Source organism: Lepidochelys kempii, chromosome 1 (genome assembly GCF_965140265.1).
Source record: "Lepidochelys kempii isolate rLepKem1 chromosome 1, rLepKem1.hap2, whole genome shotgun sequence".
NCBI classification, from domain to species: Eukaryota; Metazoa; Chordata; order Testudines; family Cheloniidae; genus Lepidochelys; species Lepidochelys kempii.
In genome coordinates, this window is record NC_133256.1 from 333,577,656 (window position 1) to 333,601,905 (window position 24,250).

The following is a 24,250-nucleotide window of genomic DNA, read 5'->3' on the forward strand; positions in this document are numbered from 1 at the left end:
CAGTCAAAAATTCATTCACACCTCTAGTCGAATATCCCATTGCAACATCAGAATGTATCATATTAGTAAGAATATCTACCACAGGTGGATTTGCCAACATCATTAGCACATATGTGCCAACACTTTTCTTCACCTCTGTAGAGAAGGACTTGCTCTATCAGCAGCTCAGCTGTGTCATCAGCAAGCTACCACTAGGCAACCAACTCTGTCTACTGAAAGACTTCAGTGCTAAAGTCAGTTCACATCACGAGATGTGGCTGCTAATCACTGGCCACCATGGAGTGGGAAAAATTAACAACAATGGTCAAAGACTTTTGGAGCTCTTCACCCACCAACAACTGTGTATTACCAACACATGCATCACTGGAAGGTCTCATGGAGACACACTCCTGATCTGGACACTAGCATCAACTAGATGTAATTGTCACCTGTAGAAAACACCTAAAGGATGCCCTCCATACTTGCAATCTTCACAGTGGAGACTGTGATATAGACCATGCACTTGTATGCTCAGGGATGAAAGTAACTTAAAGGACCTACCGGTACGCCAGAGTCCTGAGCAGAGGGGCAGGACGCCAACCAGAAGGGGGCAGGGCCTCAACTGGAAGAGGTGGGGTCTTTAGAGCCCCGAACTCTTTAAATTGCCGCCAGAGTACACCCCCCTCCAAAAAGTGTCAAGAATAAGGATAACCTCTATGCATGGCCTTCATAGATCTTACAAAAGCTTTTGACCTGGTTAACAGAAAGGATCTTTTTCAGTTGCTAGAGAGAACTGGTTGCCTCCCAATCCTCCTCAGTCTCATTCAATCCTTCCATAATAGCATGAAGGCTATAGTCCAATGTGATGGTGATCAGTCTGACAGCTTTGAAATTCACAGTGATGTTGGACAGGGAGGAGTTTTGGCACCAACATTCTTCAGTTTATTTTTCTCTTTGCTGGGTCATCATCTAGCACCAAAGTGGACATCTCCATACAAGATCAGATGGAAAACTCTTCAACCTTGCATGTCTACAACCAAAAAGCAAAGTCAAACATCTGCTGATATGAGAAGTGATATTAGTTGATGACACAGTGCTCATCACACATAGTGTATATAGTTAATTAGCATATAAACTGAGGAGCATCCTTAGTAAATAAAGTAGTGGTTTTAATGAGCCAGATCCTCAGTTGATGAAAATCAGCATAGCATAATCTGGCTCATTACCTCCCTAAATATGTGGTGATATGTGTTAAAATGATATTTTAATATATGATGCTAGAACAGCTTATAATCTGACATAGGGACAGGACTCTTTCAATAGTTAAATATAGTTCACACTGAATTATCCCAGTAGGATGTAAAATGCCGTAGGAAGAAGAACAGCTTGGTGATTCTCTTTGATTTACCTCCTTTTCCCTGGTTAAAGAGGCCAACGGAAATATTTGAATGAAAAATGCAATATTGGGCCAGGTTTCAGAGTAACAGCCGTGTTAGTCTGTATTCACAAAAAGAAAAGGAGTACTTGTGGCACCTTAGAGACTAACCAATTTATTTGAGCATGAAGTGAGCTGTAGCTCATGGAAGCTTATGCTCAAATAAATTGGTTAGTCTCTAAGGTGCCACAAGTACTCCTTTTCTTTTTGTGAATATTGGCCAGATCTTCCTCTGGTGTAAACTGGCACAGCCTCATTGAAGTCAATGGATCTATGCTGATATATACTCATATATGTCCTAATTTCTTTGCCCATTGTTTTCTATTTTTTTATCAGTCTCTCTTGAGGCTTTATATATCTACAGTATCATTGTCTAGATATAGACATATGTGTGGAAGGGGAATTTGTACTTTGAATAATGATGTCAATAGAGCTGGTCAGAAAATGGTATTTTTCATTAAACTTTTCTTAAATAATGAAAAAACTCATTTTAAAAATCTTTTCCACCTAAAGGGTTTTGTTTTTCCACACACAAAAAAAAATGGTTTTCAAAACATTGTTTTGTTTTTGTTTTTAGTAGTTAAAAAAATGGAAAATTTCAAACAAAATGGCCATTTTTCATCCAAAAATGTTTTATAGAATGATTTTTAACCTGTTCTTGAGTGTTCTGTCTACAGTTCCTATTACTACAGATGCTGAGAACCTCCCAATCTTTAGTGTATTTATCTTCACAGCACCCTTACATTTTATACACGGGGGACTAAGACACAGAGAGGTTAAGTGACTTGATTAAGGTCACAGAGGATGTATATGGTAGTTCAGGGATGTGAACACAGCTCTCCCAATTCTCAGCCAAACACCCTAGCTACTGGACAAACCATCTTCTTCCTCTATCATAGCTTTCCTGAGCAGTTTTCATTTCTGCTGTATAGAAAGTCAAAATAAACAAGGAAATAAGAAGTAGGCAAGACTGAATGTGAAAGAAACTCTCAGCAATCCATGTATGGAATTAGGAAGCTGTGCTGTAATGTTACAATACAGTTAATAGAGCAATTTCATATGTATTATATTACTCCATATGTTTTCCTGAATCACTACAGACTATGAATAGCAAGCGCTGCTATATACTGGATAAATAAATTATAGATGTGCGCTGGTGTGCAGTGTTGGGGGTGTGTGTGTGTGTGTTGTTCTAGTAGTAGATTCAAAGAGCAGAAACAAGTTGTGATAGGGATTTCCTTTGGGTGGGAGCACCAGGAAGAAAAGTTGAAAATTTGCTTATTTGATTAAAGGGTTAGTTCATGTGTGCAAGTCAGAATGGAAGAATCCTTTCATGTAAATGAGGCAACAGATTTTACTTGCTATGTAGTAACATGTACATTGGCATTTTATTCTCAGATCCTAGGTTTGTTAGTGCCCACCTAATACCAGAAAGTGATAACCCAGAAGATGACAAAATCTATTTCTTCTTCCGTGAAAATGCAATTGATGGAGAGCACTCTGGAAAAGCCACCCATGCCAGAATAGGGCAGATCTGCAAGGTAATATGGTGACTTAATGTTATGAGAATGAATGCCCTCAGTTAAAGTTGTAAAAGTGATATTAGCAACTACTCTTTCTTGGCTGGTTTCAGAGTAGCAGCCGTGTTAGTCTGTATTCACAAAAAGAAAAGGAGGACTTGTGGCACCTTAGAGACTAACCAATTTATTTGAGCATAAGCTTTCGTGAGCTACAGCTGTAGCTCACGAAAGCTTATGCTCAAATAAATTGGTTAGTCTCTAAGGTGCCACAAGTCCTCCTTTTCTTCTTTCTTGGCTGTACATTAGTTTATGGTAACACTGGCAATGTAGTGATTCCAAGGTCTTCCAGAATGACCAATAATCAAGGGAAAACATCAAAGAGATATAATATTCAGTTCTGTTCTGTTTGGAGTAGCACCCCAAATTTACAATGCATCATCCAAAAATTATAAGACCCTCCTGAGTTTTAAAATGCGGCTGAGAGAAATAGAGTCTTGTGCAAGAAACATGGTACTCCCTGCTTCCAGGTGGACCAGATGTTCTGTAGACATTTTCTTTCTTGAGTTATTTTTGACATCCAAGGCTCCCATTCTGGGCAGAACTTCTAAAGGAAGAGGCACATTAAAATGAAAATAATTGCTTAGGCTAAGTTTTATAAATGAACAGTGTCAAGGGTCTCAAACGGGTTCATCCATCCCAACAAATATCCAATTTTTTCCTGAGGGACCTTGAGAAAATATCTGTGAATTAAGTGATCGCCATGAATTGGTAAATATAACGTTTAGAGTAGAATTTCACATTATTCCTTTAGGCAGGACTCCAATTTACCATCTCTGAAAAACAAGATAGCAGCTTGGAAAATTATAGCCCCACCCTTACAGAGACCTTGATCTGCTCCCACTCCCAGCCCTGCTATTAAACATCTGATTCTCCCACCCTAACACCTTTTATACTTTGATCTTGTACAACTTGTGGGGCTACTTTGTTGATACTCGGTAAAGAATAATGAGCTGTTTAAACTTTATTGAGTCTTGGCCACATGTAAGCTTGAACAGAAGCAAAATACTCTGTCAATCTGCCTAATTGCTTTCTTTCTTTCTTTCTTTCTTTCTTTCTTTCTTTCTTTCTTTCTTTCTTTCTTTCTTTCTTTCTTTCTTTCTTTCTTTCTAATTTAATTTATTTCAAGATTTTCTAGGAATAAGTTCTTCTGAAAATGATACTAAATACATAGCAATGACCATGATAAATTGAAATTGATTCAGTATTGGTATATTTGAAAAATGAGGGAGATTTTATAATTTCCTAAACCATAAAAAGGACAATATGTAAAACTGGGGATTATGGTGTTATATTTAACATTTCAAACAGGAACATGATTATGTATTAACATATAATACTTCTTCTGTTAGAATGACTTTGGTGGACACAGAAGCCTTGTTAATAAATGGACAACTTTCCTTAAAGCACGCCTGATTTGTTCTGTGCCAGGGCCCAATGGCATTGATACTCATTTTGATGAACTACGTAAGTAGCCACAATGGCTTTGAATGCAGAATCATTTTCTGGTATTTTCATTACTGAAATGACCATGTATTTTCTTTTTTGTTGTTGTTGTTGTTGTTGTTTTTGTTACAGAGGATGTGTTTCTAATGAACTCAAAAGACCTCAAAAATCCAATAGTCTATGGAGTGTTTACAACTTCCAGGTACAGAGTGTATCATTTTACTTGTATGGAAACTTGTGTGGCTGGTTGCTTTAAAGAGCTCTCTTTGTTAAAATGTTCTTAAGAAACACAGCATTTTCTTAACCTTTGAACTGCTAGAAGGCAGTGTAAGTTAGAAGTAATGAATTAAATTTCTTTTCTTATGAGCAATGTACATCATTGCCCTGACACACGTCTGAAAGAATGTGTCAGTTTCTCAGCCTCTTCCTGTTGAAAAACTGGCTTTAAAGATGAAGGGTGAAATGTCAAATCCCTTGCCAAATAGAGTTGGTAAAATAATGCAGGAAATTTAAAAAAAACCCCACATTTTTTAAATATCAAAATTTAGAATTTTAGAAAACTTCTGGACAATCAATAAGCTTTTTAAGAAAAAACAGCAAAGATTTTTTCCACCACTCTTCAACTGAGTCCAGTACATCCTTGGTGTAAATCCTTTGGCTTCATAGGCTTATAGATTGTAAGGCTAGAATAGATCACTGTGGTCATCTAGTCTGATCTCATGCATAACACAGTCCATAGAACTTCCCTCAAATGGGCTTACACCAGGGATGGAATTGTCCCTAGGCTTTTGTCTCATAAAGGACTGTTGAATTTGCCTCTGAGGGAAAAGCCACCTATAACCACGGAGGGAGGCATATGTTTTTAAATGTAAGTTTCTAGTCATCACATAATCCACAAGAATGAGGCTCATGTGGAATCTACTATCCTTGTAGAAACCCCAAGGAAATGCATAGCAGTGCAGTTTCAGTGTGTGTTGTCAAAAGGGGGAAGTGAGGGAGAGAGAGAAAGGGCAAAACTAAAACAAATTTGCTGACTATTAGCAAGAGTATATAAAGTGATTAGTTGGCTACAGGATGAGTAATGGGTTACAGACCCTTTTGCATGAAGGTCACCACTATGAAAAACACATGAGACCTCTTTATTTCATATTTATACCAATAAATTGCATTTGCAGAATAACAGCTATTACAAATAGATTTTTCACCCTGCCTTCTTTATGAAGCAGTTCAGTTTCAAAATCAGGGATGGAAAACTGAAGACACTTATTATCTATTAAGAGCCAGATTCGACCATCCTAAGTATTACTCATATAGTGTAATACCTACTCGAAGAAAATCCCATTGAAATTGGATCTGGACGTATATAAACAATAAATTTTAAGTAGCAGCCAGCAGCCATTCTGTTTAGAAAAACATCTGAGAGATTTCTGTCAGTTAAACTGAACTTTCTAAGGAACGTGTTTGGGTTCGCCTAGACAGCATTTCAGAGTTTGGAAAATCAATGCATGTAATTAATTAAAGAGCCTTTAATCCCACCATTCTCCTGTGATTAAATTGACAAATAATTTAAAGAAACTGACTTATTTTTCTTTCCCCTACCCCATTTTTAGCAACATCTTCAAGGGGTCAGCAGTGTGTATGTACAGCATGACAGATGTAAGGAGGGTGTTCCTTGGTCCATATGCTCACAGAGATGGTCCCAACTATCAATGGGTGCCTTATCAAGGACGTGTACCATATCCACGGCCAGGAACTGTAAGTGCACTGGGAAATCTGATACTGATTTCGCTCATTCCATTGTACTTGAACTTATAACACAAAAGAAGCTGAACAAGTGGGAAAGGCAGGCTAATGTAAGAGCAAACTAGCTGTTGCTGCAAATCCAGAATGCGCTGCCTCGATTTGCAAAGTGCAGCTGGCTTGTCAATGAGCCTAATCCTGTAAACCTCAGTCAGACAAAAACCATATCGACTTCAGGAGATGTTTGACTGGAGCAGGGATGCAGGATTTTGTTGAGTATTTGTAGAGTAGTTAAGGAATAATGCAGCTTTCCTTTCATAAATTTCACTTCTTTAGAGTTCTAAGGTAACCATTTCTGCAGTGGACGGGGAAGGCACTGGAATAATTTCCAATTCCAAAAGGGATTTTTTAACTGTTATTCTACTTTCCTGTCTCTTTCTAATGCCTCTGTCACTATGGTGTCTATGAAACCACTATTTATGACTTCCCATCCACCCCAGTCATTGTCAGGTCCCAGAAATGCTGCTGAGCTTTGCCTATTCATCTGCCTTTTCTCCGGTAGAATGTGTTAGAGGAAAAGGTTTGGGTTGTACATATCAGGGTAGATCTTCAGCTGGTGCAAATCAGCTTAGCTCCATTGAGACTCCTGTGAACACTAGGCTGAGGATCTAGCCCATTCAGATGTATCTATGCCTCAAATAAACTATACAGATCCAAGTAAGTACAGTGAAGTAAAAAAACAAGAATAGCACATAAGCATTATTCATATATGGGCATTTCTATGATTCTGTGATCATATAGATTGTCCTTTAATTGTTAGTAACCTTTAAACTATCCTTTCTAGCTTCTTCTCAAAACTGGCTTCCATGATAAATGTGTAAAACAATGGTTAAATGATACAGATGTCTGGCCTAACAAAAACTGCTTCATATGTTAAAGAAAAGAATGATTTCTCAGCAAAAGGATTGTATAATTCTCCTCATTCAGTGGATGTGATTGCTAAGGAATAACCAGATTTCTTCACAGAAAAGTCTCAAGCTCTGCAGTGTTGTAGTGCCGATCTTTAAAAAAGGGAAGGAGGAGGATCCTGGGAACTACAGTCCCGTCAGCCTCACCTCAGTCCCTGGAAAAATCATGGAGCAGGTCCTCAAGGAATCAATTCTGAAGCACTTAGAGGAGAGGAAAGTGATCAGGAACAGTCAGCATGGATTCACCAAGGGCAAGTCATGCCTGACTAATCTAATTGCCTTCTATGACGAGATAACTGGCTCTGTGGATGAGGGGAAAGCAGTGGACATGTTGTTCCTTGACTTTAGCAAAGCTTTTGACACGGTCTCCCACAGTATTCTTGTCAGCAAGTTAAAGAAGTATGGGCTGGATGAATGGACTATAAGGTGGATAGAAAGCTGGCTAGATTGTCGGGCTCAACGGGGAGTGATCAATGGCTCCATGTCTAGTTGGCAGCCGGTATCAAGTGGAGTGCCCCAAGGGTCGGTCCTGGGGCCGGTTTTGTTCAATATCTTCATAAATGATCTGGAGGATGGCGTGGATTGCACCCTCAGCAAGTTTGCAGATGACACTAAACTGGGAGGAAAGGTAGATACGCTGGAGGGTAGGGATAGGATACAGCGGCCCCTAGACAAATTAGAGGATTGGGCCAAAAGAAATCTGATGAGGTTCAACGAGGACAAGTGCAGAGTCCTGCACTTAGGATGGAAGAATCTCATGCACGACTACAGACTAGGGACCGAATGGCTAGGCAGCAGTTCTGTAGAAAAGGACCTAGGGCTTACAGTGGACGAGAAGCTGGATATGAGTCAACAGTGTGCCCTTGTTGCCAAGAAGGCCAATGGCATTTTGGGATGTATAAGTAGGGACATTGCCAGCAGATCGAGGGACGTGATTGTACCCCTCTATTCGACTTTGGTGAGGCCTCATCTGGAGTACTTTGTCCAGTTTTGGGCCCCACACTACAAGAAGGATGTGGAAAAATTGGAAAATGTCCAGTGGAGGGCAACAAAAATGATTAGGGGACTGGAACACGTGACTTATGAGGAGAGGCTGAGGGAACTGGGATTGTTTAGTCTGCGGAAGAGAAGAATGAGGGGGAAATTGATAGCTGCTTTCAGCTACCTGAAAGGGGGTTCCAAAGAGGATGGATCTAGACTGTTCTCAGTGGTAGCAGATGACTGAACGAGGAGTAATGGTCTCAAGTTGCAGTGGGGGAGGTTTAGGTTGGATATTAGGAAAACCTTTTTTACTAGGAGGGTGGTGAAGTACTGGAATGCGTTACCTAGGGAGGTGGTGGAATCTCCTTCCTTAGAAGTTTTTACGGTCAGGCTTGACAAAGCCCTGGCTGGGATGATTAAGTTGGGAATTGGTCCTGCTTTGAGCAGGGGATTGGACTAGATGACCTCCTGAGGTCCCTTCCAACCCTGAGATTCTATGATTCTATGATTGCTAGACTGGGCTCTCTAGATAGATAGCTCCAGGATGAGATCTAACATATTTTCTTCACTGATGAAGAAACTCTGACCAGGTGTAGTGAAGTATGACCTCCCTAACTGGTAAATCACAAAGACATGCACTAGGGTGGCCTGACAGCAAGTGTGAAAAATTGGGACAGGAGGTGGCGTGTAATTGATGCCTATATAAGACAAAGCCCTGAATATCTGCACTGTCCCTATAAAATTGGCAAATCTAGTGACCCTAACATGCAGTTAACTTTAAGTATCTGAGTAGTCCCATTGTGAACTACTCAGATGCTTGCTTAAATGTTTTGTTGGACTGGATTGTTGGATCAGGACCTCTGAAGTCAGAGAGAGTCTTGCCAATAACCTCTAAGCAGTATCAGGCCCTGTCTTTGTTATGTACTGCCATTATGAAGTCTAAAGTCTCTGCCAAAAAATCCAGCATAAATACACACGTAAAAGTGACAAGACTTTTCCACTGGCTACAATATTTTGAATGTATTTCTCTAAATCCATACCCTTAAAAAAACTATTGTAAAAAATATCAACATGCATGGGTCAATAATTAATTCAACAAGTTTCACTTCCTTTTCTGAATGTGAATTATTTGCAATTTTTTGGTGACTCAGATTTATTCCCTCAGTAATTTCTGCAAATAATTGCTGGTCGGTAACCTATTAAGGGAGAGTTCATTGTGAGAAGTCAGTATTTGAAATTCAGGCTGCACTGATTGTACACAGCGGTTGCATGGTATCCAGTGTTCTGTATCCTGGATTGTAACTCGTAGGGACAGGTTTTGACTTTAGACAGAGCTCTGAACATGAGGTGGGGCAGAAGCAGCACCACGTCAGGAGTACCTCGGGGGATGCAGGGTAAAGCAGACATATCTCTGGAAAGCATAATTCCATCATTTCTTCTCCCTTGCTCATGAGGGTTAGAGATTTCCTGTGGGTATAGAGCAGCAACAAATTGTTATACTTTCATGCTGCGCTGGCTCAGCTGCACTGGCCAGTGAGCAGGGAAGATGGATTCATGGCTCCACCCATTTCCTACCCACTTACACTGGGGAAGGAATAAGAAGAAATGTATCCCCATTTATTCTTGCATGCCCAAGCACTAGGTCCAGGTAACCCACATAGAGGTGTAAAGGGGAGATTCTTACTTCCTTTTACTGCGTATGGAGTCCAAGTCAACCTAACCCCTGGAATTAAGTGTTTCTAACAAATGCTCATGATTTCAAATCTAAAATCGGCTTTCTGTAAATATTATGCCTAACGTGTTGACTTGATGAACATTGCTACCAGTAAGTTCCTTTGCTAAAATATTGGTAGAAAATAAATACAAACAGGATTGAAATACAGCAGAAATATATGCATTTAAAAACTGAAATGACTGTACATGGATCTTATTTTATTTTTTCAGTATTTGCCCAGCTGCAATTAATAATACTTAGTACTTGTATAGTGATTTTCCTGTTGAAAGCACTTTACATACATTATCTAATTAAGCGTTGATTAATGTAAGTAATCAGTATCACACTCTAGTTGGAATATTAATCCAAGCATCAAGAAAACTTTGGAACTGCACCGTAGAAACACAAAATTTCAGATTGACTCCAACAATGCTAAAGATCATAAAAGGTTTAGTTCTAGTAGTATATTGTATTTTTCTAATTGGAAGTAAATGAACATATGGATATGAAATAATAATAATAAGGGGTCAAATGTAGAGATAATAAGAATAGGTGACTAACTTGCTATATTTGCTATTATTGTTTATTTGGCTAATTGGGTTTAAATCAGTAATTCTTTCTTTCTCTAATATATAATGAATGAGAATGTTGGAAATTGCTTCCTTGACAACATGCAAAAAAGTGAAAACCTATCTCTCATACCCTCCATGCTTCCCAATGCATTGACTTGTCCCTTGGCTGCAAATACCAACTGCTTTTTTTGACCATATTGATTTCTTTACGTCATTTCTGATGAATTATTAATAATCTGGATCAAGGTGATGGCAAAGACGATTGATTTCTTCTACTGAGAATCCAGCAAGATCCGGATTTCTGTTTAATTACTTTTTGGTTTCAAAGTTTTTACTCTAAGTGGTGGATATTCTATCAATGCAAATAAAAGATGCATTACCCCTGGCTTTATATCACTGGGATGTTTATATTTCAAGATCAAATGCGGTGAACATAAGCATAAGCACAGTGAAATTTGCCTCATAGCTTTGTATGTCTGAGATGGATGTCTTGTGCTTAAGCGGTTAGGGTCAGGCATCTGAAGTTGTCTTCTCAAAATTTCTGTGAGACCTATGACAAATCATTTAAGTTCCTTATGCCTCAGTCTCCTCATCTGTAAAATGGGGCTAATAATAATTTCCCACTTTACAGAGAGATGTTGTAAGGTCAACATCTCTGATGTTCATAAAATATTTTGAGTTTTTGAGAGAGAATTCATTAGGTAAGGGCTAGTCTTTAGCGTATAGCCACAGTCCTGATGCATAAGTGCACTTCCCTCAGGAGGAATTGTGGGTGAGGAAAGCAGAGGGGAATGCTTGTGGGGGGACAGAGTCATGGCTTTGCCTGCTGTCCTCCTCACTCTTTCCCTCATCCTCATCCATTTGCTCATGGGTGGAGGGACCAGTGTCTGTGTAGTCCCTGTGCTTTGCATAGGCCCCAGAGCCAAGACTGATTAGTCCTAACATAACCACATGAGGTGGAACATGGAATCTTTACTCCCCTGTGCTGCTGTGTGAGGACTAGGGACACCTTAGTCCTATAAGTATTGCTCCCCCTCTGTCATTGTACTGTTTACTACAAGTGGACATTGAGGCAAATAACCTGAACTCACTACAAGCACTTTATTCACCACCCATGCTAGAAAATGTATACGAATAATTCAACACAGCAGGAGCCTCATCGTCAGAACCATTTGGATGACGCCAGATATGTCCAGATAATCAGCAGTTTAGATAATCAGGAGTAAACAGAACAGGGAGTCACACTGGCAGCTCATTAAGGGCCTAATCCAAGGTCCTTTGAAGTGAATGAGTTTTGACTTGAGTCACAGAAGAAGATGCTTAGATAGTGGGGTGATTGTTACGGATAATTAGTTTTCTACTGTATAGATAACGAAGTGCTTTAATCTGTGTCTTTTGTACAGTAATTTTTAGCATATTCAGCATCCCTGTGGTCTTGTACTACCAATTAAAAAGATAATAGTAGTCAGTAAATTACTGACAATCAATTATTCGCACAGCACAGTGATAAGAAAGATAATGTATACAAACCGTAATATTCTCTGGTATGAGCTATATTGATTTCAATGAAGAAAAATATTTCTCCAAAGATTTTTGGTGCCAGTATTAACTCCCTGTACAGTTGTTGTCCATCATGGAACAATTATATCCTGGGTTGTACTTTATTACAGACTGAAGACTCATATGGATCTCAAAGAAACGAATATGTCTAAATGCTCAGTTATAAGGTGCAAAATATTCTCTTTCTTGTTCTCAGTGTCCCAGTAAAACTTTTGGAGGCTTTGACTCTACCAAGGACCTTCCTGATGAAGTCATCACATTCGCAAGAAGTCATCCAGCAATGTACAATCCTGTATTCCCTATCAATAATCGTCCAATCATGATCAAAACAGATGTGGATTACCAGTTCACACAGATAGTAGTAGACCGGGTCGATGCAGAAGATGGCCAGTATGATGTCATGTTCATTGGAACAGGTAAGAATCTTTCATGCTACATCCGATGTTCTCACATGGAGTATGGAGAAGTAGAGTAGATGAGTGGTTTTCATTACTGGTAGAAAGCAAGCTTATTTTTGTGTACAATAGAGTACATCTGTGGAATTCTTTAGGGCAAGGCTCAACACATTTTTTCTTTTCTTTTTTGTTACTTAAGGGTTCATGTTGTTTGATTAGGACTTGACATCAGTAGGTGTTTTGCCTTTGACTTCAGCTGGAGTAGGAACAGAGGGTTTGTTTTTGTTTTTTAATTAGAGGCATCTTCCCACTGGTAATTATAATTTTGTTTTTAGCTAGATATTTTGGGGTACATGTTCACTCCATAGGAACTAGTCATATGAGTAAATCAACCAGGATTTCTCCAAGTTTTGGAATATTTCTTGTGTCCTCTTTCAACATATTTTGAACTGTGCTAATCTAAACTGACCACCAGCCAGAAGAATGCTTCATTACCCTCAACACACCAGGTTTTCTGATATTGTAAGAGGTCCTAGGAAGGACAAAAAGTTATGCTGAAGCACGATGCCACTGGTAAAGTGTTTGTACTATCTTATGGCTTGGGCTTTATATCTTTCTTCCAGCAGGCAAAAGAGGAGATTTTCTTGTAAATAAAGCAATTTTTACTATGCTAAAAGTTCTACATGAAAGCACCAGGGGCCAGCCACTCAGCCCAGTTTCTCCATTGCCATCATGTAAATACATTGATTAGCACCATCTGAGGAACGGGCCTTACATCTTTGATGATTTTCCACCAGATTAACTAGTGTTTCAAACTTGTATTGAACTCAGTGACTTTATTACTAGCCTCAAGAAGTTAAATCAAAGAAACCAAAGAACTTTCCCACTGCATCACTGCAGTGTTCTAAAAAATGAACAGGTTCTCTATCTGTCTGTTTCTCTTTCTTTCTCATAAGAATACTGTTTCTGAATGGCACCAGTTACAAATCTACAGCTCCATAGCTGGGGGTCAGATTCCAAGCAATAAATCTCAAGGCTCTCTTCATGTTGATGCCTAACATAAATCATGAGTAAACTGAGACCTGTGCTGAAGCTTTGTATACTAAACGTATTGCATGTGTACCAAACATTTACTGCAGAAGATGCAGCCATAAAGAAAGTGCTCCAGCTCTCTGAAATTGTGAACTGAATGATGACATGTTTGTGCTATAGCAGGTTATTGTTTAAAACTCCGAACAATATTTTAACCTGTTTTTATGTGCCACAAATATTTTCCATCACATAAGGAAAACTGGATAATGTATGCCCATCTTGCAATGACAATAATAAGATGGCTCTTATATAGCACTTTTCATCTGTAGACCTGAAAGGCAGGAAACATCATTATCCCAGTTTTACTGATGGGAAAACTGAGGCACAGCTAAATGAAATAATTTCCCCACAGTCACTCAGCAGGTTAGAGGCTGAACCAGGAATAGAAACCAAGTCTTCTGAGTTCTCATTCACTGCTCTGCCTATTAGGCCACACTGGTATATGACTTTCAGCAAGTCATTTATTACTTGATCTTGCTCTCACTGACGTGAATGTAAAACTCACTGAATTTGGTGGTACATGAGCAAGCCTTTAATCTCGCAGTGCCTCAGTTTACCTCTTTGTGAAATGGATCTACAACTGCCAATCAGAGAGGGATATTTCGAGACTTGCTAAATTAACTTCTGAAAAACCCTTTGAGATCCTCAGGAGAGGTCTTGTATACTGAGGGTCTGGTTTTAAACCTGAGCTCAACTCGACTTCCATTGGGAGGAAGCAGTTTCCTCCCTACTGTTCACTACAGATTCAGATTTCTAGGTGAAAACAGCTGCAGTGGTTAGACAGGCAATGCAGATATTTGTGTCCACAAATTGTGAGCAAAAACATGCACCTGCCAAGACAGAAGTCATCACTGAAAATGCAGTCCTGTAAATGTAAAGTATTGCTTTTATTTTCTGCAATATTATGTTTGTCAGACTAAGATAATAGCTGCTCAACAAGGACAGTAAACGAGGGACGCATAGGGGAGTAAGGGGGTATAAGGTGCCCACTTGCTCATCTGCTCTCGCTAGAAAGTGATTAGTAATGTGGGGGAAGAAAACCTTCCGTGGAACTCCTACTCTCACTTCCATGCAAATAGGGAATGGATGGGCAGCCAAGGCTCTCCCTCCATTGTGCCAGCAAGCACAGCTAAGCCAGCATACTGGGGTTAAGAATCAGCACCATGGATGGGACTGGTATAGGGCATGACACCTCTGCCTCCACCCCCAGCGCAAAGGAGGAACCAGGAATCAGATTGTGGACTCACATCACAATCTAATTTACGGCTAGTTGAGCAGGACTTGTGACAAAGCCATGATTTAGCCCTGTGTGGTGTGACTGGGTTTCTCTGCAGTTCTGTGCCATCAGATTACATATAGTCATTAGCATTGTAGCAATCAGGCTGCAGAATTTCAGTAAAATGGGGAAACCTTTTTTGGTATTGACATAAATGGTACTAGTTAACCCCAGGATAATTAGCACGCCATCCTGCTTGGTCATATTTTCCTTTCCTGTGGGTGTAATCTTCGTCTAAGCAGTTTCTTTCTCATTCTCATTGTAACAGTGGCTATCCCCTAGCCACTCCACAGTGGAAACAGAATTATGTTGGAATGCCCGAAAATATCTGTGAAAAACCAGGTTCCAATGTATCCATTTAAAGGGTATCCCAAATATCTGATGTGGGGGATCATTGTGCACAGTCTAGGTACATCTGTCAGTAAAGTGAATTAATAACAGTAATCTTATCTTCTAAACTAAGTTACTCACCCGAGCTAACTGATCCTAAAAGAGAAGCCCAATTCAATTTGTGTGAAATTGTTTGAAATACTACTCTGTACAACTTGATCTAGAACTCAGATAAAATGACACTTTGGTACCTGAGGCCTGATCAGAGTCGCCATAGTGATTAACATATTGTACCTTTGACCTCAAGGGCTTTCCGCAGCACCAAGCTACCATAATCATTGCAGGATCTTCTTAAAAGAAAAGCATTTATTTAAAAAATGTGATGCTTAGAGCTACAGTGTCTACCTGCCCTGCTCAGATTCCACAACACCACTTGCCTCACTTTATCAAAACTCCATTAATGCTGTCCCAAAATGTAGCTTCAATAGACTATAAATGTGGTGCTGATGACAGTCCTGTACTAATAGCGTGTAAAGCCCTATAAACTATGATACCCTGTTATGTTCATTAGCTTGAAGTCCTCTCTCTGTTGTTAGCAGGTTTTTTCTCCAAACCACAATTACAAAATTGTAGCCAGGGTAATTAGGGCAGTTTCCAATTCTCATATTGTTAATAACCTTAATAATGAATTATTAGTTTTTCCGGATAGTTGTGGAAAGTTCAGGAGTTTATGTTTTAAGCTTATGTTCCTCTTGTTCTATGATGTTCTGTAAAGCTACTTTTAAGTATATTGCTCAAAGTAAATATTTTAAAATAATAGTAATAATAATAGTGAATAACCAAAGATTTCATAACTGTCCAACTATTATTTTTCATGAGCCAAAATCATACATGCAGTATTTTAAATAAAAGGCAAAACTTCCTTTTAAAACTTTCCTTTTTCACTAGGAGGTTACCTAGGGAGGTGGTGGAATCTCCTTCCTTAGAAGTTTTTAAGGCTCGGCTTGACAAATCCCTGGCTGGATGATTTATTTGGGGATTGGTCCTGCTTTGAGTAGGGGGATTGGACTAGATGACCACCTGAGGTCCCTTCCAACCCTAATATTCTATGATTCTATAAGAGATTTATTTTATTTTCATTTTCTTTTAAAAATTGCATCTGCAAATTTAGCGTTCATGAAAGAGATTAGTTTGCAATTGATATTTTGTGGAAAAATTAAACAAAGATGTACAGGTTTAAAAAAAAAACCAAAACTCCTAGCCATGGATATTTAGATTTTTACTTTTGCTTAAGACAGTTATTAGAATTGGTCAAGAAACAAAATTTCTGTCTCATGGGAATTTATGAGATTTTGAAAAAAAAAATTTGTCCCAATTGAAGATACAAACTTGATAACTATCATTTTTTTCACAGAATGAAATATTGCAAAAAAATTGTTTTTACTTTATCAAAGCATTTCATATCTATAACAACCAAAATATTTTGTTTCAGTAAGGTCCAAATGTTTAATTTTTATTTTTATGGTTTCAAATTTTACATGATATTGTAAAGTAAAATGTAATATAACATTCTGAATGATAATGTCAAAATGATCAAAGTAGAAATGAAACATTCCAACCTTATCAAAACAAACTATTTCAAGACTTTTCTGTGGACATTTTTTGGTCGAAATAGATACTTGCCTTCTAATCATTTTGATTCAGTTAACTCAGCATTTTCTGATGGAAAAATGGAGAATTTTCCAACACAGCATTTTTGACCATATCTATATAGTTATTCTTGGGGAATCCTTGTGTTAGGAAGAGTGTTGACTCTCTATATTTTTATTATGCTTAATACCTTTACCTCATGGCTTTAAAACCAGCCTACATTTTCCAAAGTGACTAGTGATTGTGGGTGCTGATCTTGAGACACCCTAAAGGGGCTTGATTTTCAGAGGGTGAATGCTTTTTGCTTTCTATAATGTGATTGTATTGCCTCATGCTTAGCAGACCTAAAACGTTAAATTAGAACACACATTTCTTGTTACTGCTAAAAGTCTTTGGTAACCTTTGACAAACCAGAAATGCTAGGTTTTGGATTAAGCTGACGAAGTTGCAACTGTTTCCAAAAAGTTGGTTTATGCAAAGTGAAGCACAGATATATGCTTCAGAGGTTAAATAGAGAGATGGTCTTAAGTTAGAAAGTTCAGTTCCAAATCCAGACGTCCACACATGTTTGCGGGGGTGTTTAGTGCTGGGGTTTTGAGACCTGGACCTGCTCACATTAACGTCAGTGGAAATACTTTCAGTAACCTAAATGGTTGTAGAATTAAGCCCTTGGTGCAAAGCTATCTCTAATGAAAAGACACAAGTTGTACAGGGCTGCTGTTGTTTTATCCTGAAACAAGGCTAATGCCATTCATCATAATACAGATGTCTTTAGGGACATAGAAGCCTTAGATGCTTTTGCTTGACACCAGGACAGCAGGTACTTAAAAGAACTGACAACTTCATCAGTTTGACAACATTCTTCCAGCTGTCCTTGTGTCCACACTGAGCCTTCTAATAACATCTGCACGTGTATTTTAAAACAAGTATGAAAAACTTCCTACTTCAGAATGGCTAATAAAATGTGGCTGAGTAAATTTAGCACATTCCCATCTAGAATAATACCTCAGAGGCAGCTGAGATTTCATGGCACCAATCTAATAATATTGTGCTGTCCCATTCATTCTTTAACAGCTGAAGCAGAGTAATGAATCATTTTTCTGTTGAACTTCCACAATTAAGAAATTTCAGACCAATGCCTTATGGAAATTCAAAACCCTGCTAGTTCAATCAAACGGCAGTGGGTATTGTGTGGAGTCAGTTCTCAGCAATATGCAGTGTCAGGACCCTTGTATGGAAATAGTTGCATATTGCAAGAGATCAAGAAATTCTGGTGCCCTTAAATTGGAGTCTACTTATTAACCACCTGAAAACATTTTTTTTTCTTTTAAAGATATTGGGACAGTTCTTAAAGTGGTTTCAATTCCTAAGGAGACTTGGCATGATTTAGAAGAAGTCTTGCTGGAAGAAATGGCAGTCTTTCGGGTAAGTGCTGCTGAATTCCAAGTGTCAGGTTGTAGATTTTTCTGTGGACAGCTGCATGCTGAACTTGTTGCAGGATAGCCAAGGAGTAGCCTGGCATACTCTTCTAATTAGCTTGTCAATTATAGACCCAGACACTAGCCAAAATAAACCTTGAAGCTTCCAATGCTAGTTGGAGGTTAATGATAAAAGAAATGGCATTCCTGATTTTTGTGGTGCTGTTTCAATGTTAAATTAGAATCACTAAATCTTTGTGGAGTATGGAGTGGAGTAAACAAGTGTGGAGTATGGCCATGGAGTAAACAAGATTTTTTAAACTCAGTTACAGTTAAAAAATGTGTATTTTCTGGAATCTCCCCACCCATCCTCTCCCAGAAGGTTATACAAAATAATAACTACACATGTGGCTATTAGAAACAATTCAGATTATCTGGCTAGGAGGAGACTCTTCAATCTTATTCCTTGAGCTTCCATGACATCTCAGTGAAAACGTAACAAATACACATGAAATATACATTTTACCTCTCTTAGGCAGAGTGTTGATCTCCCGAATTTTTTTTAAGTCTGGTACCATTTACGGTTGCCTTCAAAACCAAAAGGAATAAAGGGCCTACATTTTCAGAAGTGACTTTGGGTGTCTCCATCGTTAGGTACCTGAGTTGAAATAGCTTAAAAAGGCCTGATTTTAAGAGTATGGGAACTCAGCATTTTATGAAAATCAAGTCCCTTTAAGGTACTGTGAGCTGACCCCCCATCTTACCCCAAGTGAAGTATCCACTAGTCACTTCTGAAAATTTAGCCCAAATAAATCAAACTTTTTCTGAATCGTGTCAGATAGATCCCAGAGGATGTTCCATGTTTTCTGTGCTACAATAAAACATTTGAGTTTCCTGAATTATTCCTCTGTTCATGCTATGTTACCATCACTATATCTTTGACTTGACAGTAGACACAACATATTTGGGCAGGTCTTATAGAAATGTTTACTTTCGACATTCTATGCTTCACAGGCAAAGTTTGCACAAGAATCACTGCCCAGAGATTGATCACTGTCAGGCTGTGTTTCATTTTTCTGTGGGTTTTTTTTTTGTTGTTGTTTTGGGGTTTTTTAACACAAATGTAAATTAGAAGTTATGAAGGGAAAATGAGAAGTGTAATTTGTGGCTTCTGGCTTTTCTCTCTTTAACATGAAGCAAGATTATTATGTACTCCACAGGGTAATTGGCAATTTTGAAAGCATAGGATTTTCTTCCTTAAATAAAGCAGAAGTGCCAAGAGATCAAAGAAATAGGAGAGTAAATTAGGAAAAACTGAATCAACGTTATTTTCCAAACTGGATTTGCAGCAGCCCTACACTAAATGTCAAATTAGGATTTGGGTTTTAAGTTTACTGGTCATTTTTTGTATTATATAAAAATAGTTTGCCCCTGATTCTCATTTACGTTAAGGCCTCCTTAGTTTAATAATGTAAGGAGGCCATGGAGTAAACAAGAATTAGATCTCTTAATAGAAATTTTGCAATAGTTTTTAAATGGAACCTACTATATCTGAGTTTTTACTGGCTACAGAAGAGGCTACCTCTGTGTCATGAAGAATGTTTTTCACTGTTTGAGCCACAGTATAATGAATACAATGGTTTTCATTTATAAATCCACCAAACTGAAAACCTTCCAGATCTGTTACATTGATAATAAATGCCTTTTTTTAACCTGAATTGTGGAATATTCCCCGGAACAGCTGAACAAACAAGCAAATGAGTTCAATTTTCATTCAAATGTAACACGTAATTGATGCTTTCTAATACCAGGTCTATTAACCCATTTGTAAAGGAGTCCACATGCTTAGCATCCACTCAGCCATATTAAATTCTCCCAGGATCAGCAGATTGAAAGCTTAATGCGAACTATATTAATATACGTTACTAAAAACATGATGCATAGGGTCAGTAAGTAGTACTCTTTTGCACCCCATGTAATAAGGTTTTACACTGCACTGAAACTTAAACTTTGTTAGAATTACTCATTAAGGGCTCAGTCCTGTAGCTTTTACTTACGTAAATAGTCCCACTGAAGTTACTGGGACTACCCTACCAATGTAAAAAAACAAAATTAAAAATCCTTTAGGATCAAGACTAAACCCATTATTTTATTAATGTGCTCATAAAGCTACATTAATTTGTATAGGAAACTACATAGTGGTCTAAAGTCTGCTTACTTTACTCAGGCATAATGTTTCATAGACGTAAGTGCCTGCGTAAGGTGAGCAGGATTTGCCCATTATATTGATTAAATACTTCACAGTGTAAAAATTTACTATCAGTTTGAGCTCCGCATTCCATAAATATAAGTAACTGTATGTGCATGAGAAATCCCAATACAGTCAGTAGGACTACTCATGTGAGGAGAGCTAGTGCCATGAGTAAGTGTTTGCAGGACTGGGGTCTTCATCTAGGTATTATTACAGTGATTGGTTTATTTGGGTTCCATCACCCGCACTTTATCATATTAATATTTATTCTTAAGCTTTTCTCTATGCATGCTATGTGGATACATTACTGTAAACTTAAATTTAACAGTATGAGCAGAAATGAATTTCAAAAAGTGAAACAAACAACAAAACCAATAACGCTGGAATAATAAAGTCTGAGAAATGATTGATAAATTGTGATGTTGAATTTAGACATGCACAGGCACAGATGCATTCTAATTCACCTATAACAATACACACATTTCATGTTAATAGTCAGCAAGAAATGCCATCAAAGAATCCAAAGAGTTTTTTTAGCTGGTAGATGGCCCTCTAGCACTAGTTTCATGTTTATTAAAAACACATTTTACATTTGAACCCATTTTAATGTTTTTTCTAGGAACCCACTGTTATTTCTGCAATGAAGATTTCCACAAAGCAGGTACTGTATGCACAAGCTTTAAATCACTTTTTAAAATATTTATTGACCTGTATAGTTCAGAGACAGTAACTTGGCACTTAGGAGAGGCATATTAATTATACCAGCAACATCCCATCCCTTTACATAAACATCAGCAGTTTCTCAAGGAGAATGTGTCAGGCAGTAGAGAAAGGAAAAAGTTAGTTTTGTGCTTTACTGGCAAGGTGTAAACTAAACACTAACTAACCAGCTGCTTGTAGAAAAATTCCATATTACCAAATGCTCCAGTGACTGAGAAGCTATTGAGTTTAGAGGCATTGCATTCACTTACAATATGTCTGAATATGGCCTTTACACATATGAACCCAGTGCTGTTTCCTGTGAAGTTAGTGGCAAAACCCTTCATTGATTTAAGTGGAAGTACAGTCACCCCCGGTATGCTTTATAATAGCTTGTATTATAGATATATAAAAATAGACAGGTGATTTTTCCCAGTTTTGCGGATTTGGGGCCTGATTCTGAAAATATGAACGAGTATCTTGCTTATTAACATGAGTATTCCCATTGAAGTTCTGGTACTAATACCTGATAGTAAGTTGTTGCAGGATTGGGTCCATTAATAATGGTGTACAACACCTCTCAGCGAAGAGTCACAATGAGACCTATGTCCTGTTGAAATAGGTCTTAAGTGGTGCATTGGCCTTGTGAGGGCTCTCTTCAAAGGGCTAAATTGTATTCTCTAATGAACAGAGCTCAACTCTCCATTTCAAATGCTGAACGCTGCAGCTAGGAATCCATTGTATATTGGAAACCTGCCTGAAAATGTGCAGTATTTGACACAAAACATTTTATTTGGGGCCAATTCCCTGACATATCACCCAAACCAACAAAAACGGTGGCTTAAAAAGAATGTACCATTTACAAACAAACCTGTCAAGTGGTGTATATGTTCACATCATACCAAAATGCTCTGCTTTGGATTATTTTTACAAGTACATTCTTTTAAGACAGCCGATTGTATTGTATAATGGGTTGTGCATTTTGTATAACTTCTTCTTCAAAGCATCTTTATTTACTTAGGAGGGATTACAATTTCCCCCAAGTCATTAGAAAACAAATTTACAATATTAATATTGTCTACAACTAGAAAGAGCACAGTATGAGTTATTCAGGCAAAATTAAGCTTTTGAAATATCAGCCAGCCTTGGATTAAAAATGACAGAATCATGATTCAGCATGACAAGCTTTTGGCACAGAGACTTTGTATCAAAGAAGTATCTGGCAACATGCTTCAACACTATATTTATGATTAAAAGATGCTCTAGGTTTTACATCTCAAACACATTATTCATTGTGTTTAAGTTGTAGGGTTTCACATAAACATCATAATAGCATAATAATTCTAGGCCAGGGTGGGCAAACTATAGCCCGCGGGCCATATCCAGACCCCCAGCTGTTTTAATCTGGCCCTCGAGCTCCTGCTGGGGCGCGGGGTCTGGGGCTTGCCCCGCTGCAGCACTCCAGCCAGGGAGCAGAGACAGGGGCCACTCCACATGGCTCCTGGAAGCAGTGGTATGACCCTCATCCAGCTCCTACGTGTAGGGGCAGCCAGGGGGATCCATTCTGCACGCTGCTCCCGCACCAAGCACCACCCCCGCAGCTCCCATTGGCCAGGAACTGCTGTCAATGGGAGCTGCAAGGGTGGTGCCAGTGGAAGGGGCAGCATGCAGAGCCACCTGGCCATACCTCCACATAGGAGCCAGAGAAGGGACATGCCACTGCTTCCGGGAGCCACTTGAGGTAAGTACCACCTGGAGCCTGCACCCCTGAGCCTTTCCCCCTGCCCCAACCTCCTGTCCTAGCCCTGATCCCCCTCCTGCCCTGCAAACCCCTTGATCCCAGCCCAGAGCACCATCCTACACCCCAAACTCCTCATCCCCAGCCCAACCCTAGAGCCCGCACCCCCAGCCAGAGCTCTCACCTCCCCCTGCACCCCAACCTCCTGCCTCAGGCCAGAGTTCTCTCCTACACCCTGAACTCCTCATTTCTGGCCTCACCCTGGAGCCTGCACCCCCAACCAGAGCCCTCACCCGCTCCTGTATCCCAGCCCCAATTTTGTGAGCATCCATGGCCTGACATACACTTTCTATTCCCAGATGTGGCCCTCCGGCCAAAAAGTTTTCCCACCCCTGTTCTAGGCACTGCACACTGCAAAAGTGTAAATGTAAACAATAAAATCAACATGCTTTATTCAATAGTTTCAGTGCACTCATCACTATATATATAAACTAGGAATGTGTGGATGTGATTCAGACAGCCCTGTGTACAGACCTTTCTGCTTACTCTTGCATACTTTACTAGGTCTGTGGGTCCCATCTGCTGCTACTTCAAGACTTTACCATTGCTACCTCTCTGTCAGTCTTGCCAAATCAATTGGCATTCCCCACTAGGTGTCTAGGTAAGGCCTAGTGCTTGCTGGTCCTCTGCACAGGGGTGAATTATAACCCTTGAATCAGCCCTTAACAATGCATTCAGAGTGAGCCTTGATGTGCCTCCTGTCCCTCTCTAGCTCACAGAGGTTAGATTTTGAGTTCATCACTAAGGATCTCATGTGTGTTCCACCCCCTAAATCCACTGATCCCTGAGAACTGCACTGTCCTTGGTGGATCAGCAACAGGAGCAGGCCTTCGGGAGAGAGTCCCTTGCCCCCTGGCTCCCTGCAGTTCCTTAAAAGCACTGTTACTGCAGGAACCAGCACTGCCCCCAGAGGTTCCCTCAGATGGGGCTCCACACTACAGAGGAAAAACCCGAAAAGTTTACCCAGATTCAATCTACAATAACTTTCTCCTTGTTGCCCCCTGAGTTTGGGAGGAGGAACAGGCCACAGAAAATCCCTTGTACCCCCATATGTATCCCCCTCCCCACCTGCTGCTATGAATACCCACAGAACAGAGTAGGGGAGCTGGAAGGAAAATTTTGTGGTGCAAACCCTCACCCCTTCTACCTCTTGGGCTCAGATTCATAGGTTTTATGAACCCCTATGCTCACAGAAGCCACAGGTGGGATGGGGCAGGGAAATCACTGGTTGATACAGACAAACTTTTTGTCTGGAACAGAGAATTTCTGTGGTTTCCACCACCCACATTTCCATTCAAGTTGGGGAGGGGGAGAGAGCAAGAGAGAATCTCTTAAATCTTCAAAAAAGAACTTACAGTCTATTTGCATA

At 39.3% G+C, this 24,250-nt stretch overlaps 1 protein-coding gene across 4 annotated transcripts in view; it reads left to right on the plus strand.

The window, feature by feature from the left end:
* The window catches only part of SEMA3A (semaphorin 3A), a 289,750-nt gene that overhangs the window by 243,948 nt on the left and 21,552 nt on the right, over positions 1 to 24,250 (plus strand). For all 4 annotated transcript variants that reach the window (XM_073328646.1, XM_073328645.1, XM_073328643.1 and 1 more), the window contains 7 exons: positions 2,813 to 2,955; positions 4,344 to 4,458; positions 4,570 to 4,639; positions 6,048 to 6,192; positions 12,169 to 12,388; positions 18,049 to 18,140; positions 21,004 to 21,045. In XM_073328646.1, coding sequence (XP_073184747.1) covers positions 2,813 to 2,955; positions 4,344 to 4,458; positions 4,570 to 4,639; positions 6,048 to 6,192; positions 12,169 to 12,388; positions 18,049 to 18,140; positions 21,004 to 21,045 — 827 coding nt within the window. The remainder of the gene's footprint in view (positions 1 to 2,812; positions 2,956 to 4,343; positions 4,459 to 4,569; positions 4,640 to 6,047; positions 6,193 to 12,168; positions 12,389 to 18,048; positions 18,141 to 21,003; positions 21,046 to 24,250) is intronic.